This window comes from Zea mays, chromosome 6, assembly GCF_902167145.1.
Source record: "Zea mays cultivar B73 chromosome 6, Zm-B73-REFERENCE-NAM-5.0, whole genome shotgun sequence".
Classification (NCBI taxonomy): Eukaryota; Viridiplantae; Streptophyta; class Magnoliopsida; order Poales; family Poaceae; genus Zea; species Zea mays.
In genome coordinates this window covers 112408530-112414141 of record NC_050101.1, presented here as the reverse complement: position 1 = coordinate 112414141, position 5612 = coordinate 112408530, and the positions used below count along the sequence as shown (strand labels likewise).

General features: G+C 48.7%; 1 protein-coding gene across 1 annotated transcript; it reads left to right on the top strand.

Moving 5' to 3' along the window:
* LOC100304406 (Protein NUCLEAR FUSION DEFECTIVE 4) lies at window positions 1-5612 on the top strand. Its single transcript, NM_001361419.1, has 3 exons — window positions 1-471; window positions 3877-4775; window positions 4873-5612. Exons 1-3 carry the CDS (start codon window positions 109-111, stop codon window positions 5366-5368), a joined length of 1758 nt encoding a protein of 585 aa, NP_001348348.1. The 5' UTR covers window positions 1-108; the 3' UTR covers window positions 5369-5612.

Genomic DNA, 5612 nt, shown 5'->3' with positions numbered 1-5612 from the left:
GGTAGAGGTTGTTTTGGAAGGGAAAGAGAGGAGACAGGGTCCAAACGAGCCGAGACGGACCTGTATAGGCACAGCCGCACAGGCACAGACGAGGCTGCGGGGAGAGAAATGGACGACGAGCGGCGGAGGAGGACGAAGCGGGAGGAGGCGGACGGCGAGTGGCGGCGCTGGGCGGTGCTGGTGGCGTCGGTGTGGATCCAGGCGCTGACGGGCACCAACTTCGACTTCTCGGCCTACTCGTCGGCGCTCAAGTCGGCGCTGGGCGTGTCGCAGGAGGCGCTCAACTACCTGGCGACGGCGTCGGACCTGGGCAAGGCGCTGGGCTGGTCCTCGGGGCTGGCGCTGCTGCACATGCCGCTGCACGCCGTGCTGCTGGCGTCGGCCGCGCTGGGGCTCGCCGCCTACGCCGCGCAGTACTACTGCCTCGTGTTCGTCAGCCCGGCCGCCCTCGCCGCCGTCCCATACCCTCTGGTACGTGCACGTACGTACGAACGTATATATATGTTTTTTACCTGTCCCATCCCATTGCTCGCGCTCTTCGTTCTGTTGTTCTTGCTCCTGCCAAATCGAGCAGGTTAATTAGCGTTAATTGGTTGGGGTTCATGCGTACGTGAATTGATTCGAGCTCCAAATTAACACAAGCTCCTATAGTATATAGCTAGCAGCTCGCAAGCTAATATCCTTTTGTCTAGAGACTCTAGATTGTAGAGCAAACGTGTGCGCTTGCCGTTCGTGTGTGAGCTGTGGTAGCGCGGTCGCCGGCCAGGGGACGAAATAAAGTCAAAACGACTAATAATAAAGAAGATGATGATGTGTAGCATGATTAATACTACTAGCAATATGGGTAGCAAATTAATTAATACGATGGCGACGGCTGGATGGCTGATGACGATAGCATGGAATGGACATACTACATGCAAAGTGTAGATAGGTGGTATCTGCATCCACGACGACGCTAATTACGTTTAGATGAGATCGACTGACAGGGCGGATCATGCGTGATGGAGGCGTGGAGCTAGAGAGAAGTAGGTGTACCGTGTATGGTGGTGGACCGGAGCAGAGCAGAGGCAATGGCAGGCCGAGGAGCAAGCCGGGCCGCCCGCCGGGGAGCTAAATTTTGTGTGGTGCGGCGACCAGCACGGCCGCCGCAGTGGTAAAGACGAAGACAGGGCAGGATAGATAGCTACTTCACTTCCGCATGCAGTGATGTATGTGAACAACAGCTAGCTCTGGTCCGGCCGGTTGGATCTCCCCTCCCCTCCCGATCCAACTCATTCAGTTCCTCATGTTTCTTATCTCTGTCCTTTTTTTCCTATTTATTTATCTGACACACACGCACACGAGATGATGGGATAGAAGGGAGCCGAGTCACACGCCTCACGCGTGGGGGGCCGGGATGGACCATATAAGAACCTGTCTAATATAATAAATAATAAATAAATAGGTCAGCCAGCCATCAGATCATCACATGTGCACGCATTACAGTTACAGACAGTCAAACACTAGAGCATTGATATACAGTACCAGTATTTCAGGCAATCAGAATCAGCCACGGCGTAGTAGATAGAGTATTCTCGGCTCTCTTAGCCTTGTCAGTACTATCCAGCAGCGAGCAATCACATGTCATTCAGTACCAGTATCCAGCAGCAGTACTACCACTGTAGCATACACGACGACACGTGCGACCTGTTTTGTTCAGTTTTTTTATTAACAGTGTGAGAAAAATCTAAGTATCATGATGATTACGTGCGAAGAAAGATGAAGTGGTCTAAAGGCTTTAGGATCAAAAAAACGATGGATTTTTAGGCCCCGTTTGGCACAGCTCCAGCTCCTGATTCTAAGCGAGGATCTAGAGGAGCCGTGCCAAACGGGTATTTTTTAAACTGATTCTCGTGTGGAGCCGAAAGATTGGGAGTTGTTTTTGTGAAGAAAGGTGGGATCTAAAAAAACCTGCTCCACCCTCCCTTAAAACAGCTCCTCAACCAACCAAATATGGACCTCTCCTTAAAGTTTGATCGAAAATACCCGCAATTGCCATTGGACAAAAATATAACGAGCCAATTTATGGATTAAACATTTAAGACCATTTTATGCACTACTATGATGGGAATATTTTATATGTTATTGTTTCATAATTTTTTTCCGTGTATGCATCCTACTTATTGGTTTGTAACAAAGTTGAACTACAAAGGGTAAAACAGACAATCGCCACAGACCACCAACTCTCAGCAGACAAGAATCAGTTTACTTGCCAAACGGTTTTAAAAATGACTCTGATTCTCTAGGAGAATCAGGAGGATCAACTCCTCACGAGGATCAGTATCTGGTGCTAAAGAAGCAGGAGCTGGAGCTTTGCCAAACGGACCCTTAGTATCGTGACGATTCGATCGATTCTGTGTTCATGTTAATTTTGAACGGTTTTTACCAAAACGATTTTTATAAAAAACAAGCTAAAAACTAATATATTTGACAGTCAGTAGCAGCTTTTAGTGACCAGAAGCTAGAAAAAGCCCAAAGTCTGTGGCATCTCCGCTCCCACCCGGCCCTAGCTAGCTAACTTAGCTCTAGCCTCCTTCCATTGTTTCCAACTACCACAAATTCTCAACTCTGCTTGATCAAATCAATCCCCCTCCTATCAGTGATGGATATCCTGATTCTGCTCTGCTCAATTAATTTGACTGGTAGGTGAGCGAAGTCCTACCTACACGCACACTTCTTCCTCCCAACTAACCACTACAATGAAAACAAAAACGATTTCCTGATACGAAACTAGCGGCCGGCCAGCACAGCAGCAGTAGATATCTCACACACAGGCGCAGTGCAGTAGATTCACGACGACGGGCAAGGCCACCAGCAAAGCGACAAAAGCAAAAACAAAACTTCACCATCACATCAGCTAGATACCATCCCATCTCACGAAGGTCCCCGCGGCATCAGACAGGTGGCACGACGCCTGCGGCCGCGTTCCCCACAACCGCATGCATGATTCACTATGCAGCGCAACTCCACACCTTTCCTCCAAGTATTATTCAGCAGCAAACATGCCACACATCGCCACCGCCACGGCGCTATTACAAGGTGGTCTCCGGTGCCACGGTGGCGATGCGGACTCTTGCAATTCCCAAGCTAGCTCCAGGTGCAGAACTAGCTAGAGGACAACCGTTGGATGGCAGTGCTCACGTCCCTGCCCCATCCATATCTTGTTTGAGCCTGGTCACTCCAGAATATAAAAACAAATAAAAATAAAAGAATGCATAAATTCCTTGATTCATCGATTCCACGTACAAGACCGACACGAATCTATATGATTCATCGATCTCAAACATTACTTTTCTGGAAGAAAACTATGGTGCCTGAAATTTATTTCATGACAAATTCCCAATCAATTCTCTTGAGGGGCGGTTTGGATCCATTCATTTTAGAGAATTTAAATTTTTTTAATAAAATAATCTATTTAGCTTGGAATTTGATATACCACCACTTTCCAATATTAAGATATAATCCTATCTCAAATTAATGAAGTGGAGGATGAGAAATAATTTTATGTATTAATAGAATATGTTTCTATTTTGTAGCTTATAGGATGTTCTTTGGTTTGTTCCTCGATAGTAAAAATGTAGCATATAAATATCTTGACGTCTTGCTAATAATAATATACAAAATATTTTACATAAAACTATATTAGCTTAATTGATAGGTGCATAAATTACTATTATTAGAATGAAATTCAATTCTAAGAATCCAAATAGGGCGTGAATGTATTCAAGCTAAAGATGTAGAGACAACAGAGGTTCAATTGTGAAGACATGCCACAACATGCAGGCTACAATGAAATCAATAAACTGATCCATACCATACGTTGCAATTGCAATGCAGGTGTTCCTGGTCTGCCTGGTGGCGGGGTGCAGCATCTGCTGGTTCAACACGGTGTGCTTCGTCCTCTGCATCCGCAGCTTCTCCACGAGCAACCGCTCCCTGGCCCTCTCCCTCTCGATAAGCTTCAACGGTCTCAGCGCCGCCTTCTACGCGCTCTTCGCAAACGCCATCTCACCCTTCACCCCAACCATCTACCTCCTCCTCAACGCGGTCCTCCCTCTCGCCGTCTCCGTCCTCGCGCTCCCAGCGATCCTCCTCTGCCACACAGGCGACAGCAACAACCACCTCCGCAGCGCGCCCAGGCCGCAGGACAGGCGCGTCTTCCTCGGCCTCTACATCCTCGCGGTCATCACCGGCGTGTATCTCGTGATCTTTGGGTCTTTCACCACGACCGGCCCCGCCGCGTGGGTCATCCTCACGGGCGCCATGGTCCTCCTCGCTCTCCCTCTCATCATCCCCGCCTGCTCCAGCTGCTCCTATTTCGATACACAACATGGCACAGGCACCACTGACCCTGCATCGCAACTGAACCAGCATGATGACCCAAACAAACCACTCCTTGTCAGTGACAGCCATCAGATCGAGCCTGATGGCGTGACGCAGAAAGAACCGGAGCACCAGCTGCAGGGCGGTTGTTGTGGAACCATACTGTACAAGGGCTGCCTGGCGGTTCTTGGTGAGGAGCATAGCGCAAAGAAACTCATCTGGAGTGTGGACTTCTGGCTCTACTACACAGCCTACTTCTGTGGAGCCACTGTTGGTCTCGTATACAGCAACAACCTGGGCCAGATCGCGCAGTCACTGCACCAGCAATCGCAGCTCACCATGTTACTCGCTGTGTACTCATCCTGCTCCTTCTTCGGCCGACTTCTCTCTGCGCTCCCCAACTTGCCTCACAGGTATATATCTGTTTCGCTGTATGTACATACATACTCAACCATCATCGCATGGCCTCTCCTACCTAACTAATCCTATGTACAATCTGTATATATACAGGATGGTATCACTTGCTCGGACAGGGTGGCTCGCTGCTGCATTGGTGCCCATGCCAATGGCATTCTTCCTGATGTGGAAACAACAGGACGTAGGCGCTCTGGTAGCAGGAACAGCGATGGTTGGCCTGAGCTCAGGATTCATCTTCGCCGCAGCAGTGTCAGTGACATCCGAGCTCTTTGGACCAAACAGCATCGGTGTGAACCACAACATCCTGATCACCAACATCCCGCTGGGGTCACTCCTCTATGGGCAGATCGCCGCCATGGTGTACGACGCGAATGGACAAAGGATGACACTGATGGATAATCGCACTGGCATCATTGACACCATGATTGTGTGCATGGGGGTGAAGTGCTACTCGACCACCTTCCTCGTGTGGGGTTGCATCACATTGCTGGGGTTAGTGTCGAGCGTAGTTCTGTTCATAAGAACAAAACCGGCTTATGCTGCTGCTGGTCGGTCGAGTTGTAAGCACCTTCACCAAGTTTCCAGTTAACGGGGGGAACTTCTTGGTCATACCCTTATTGCCTTACTTTTGACATCAGTTAGCTTGTACAAAATTCAGTTTAGTTCTAGCTGAAATGTGTTAGATACAAAACATGAAACGAATAGCATCACAAGGAAGAGACACCAAGAGGATAGGAAATTGTCAGCTTAGTACTAGCTGGCATGCGAAGTACAGAACGGGTATTCCATTTACTGGACATTAATAACAAGCTGCCCCAATGTTGCATTAAAGC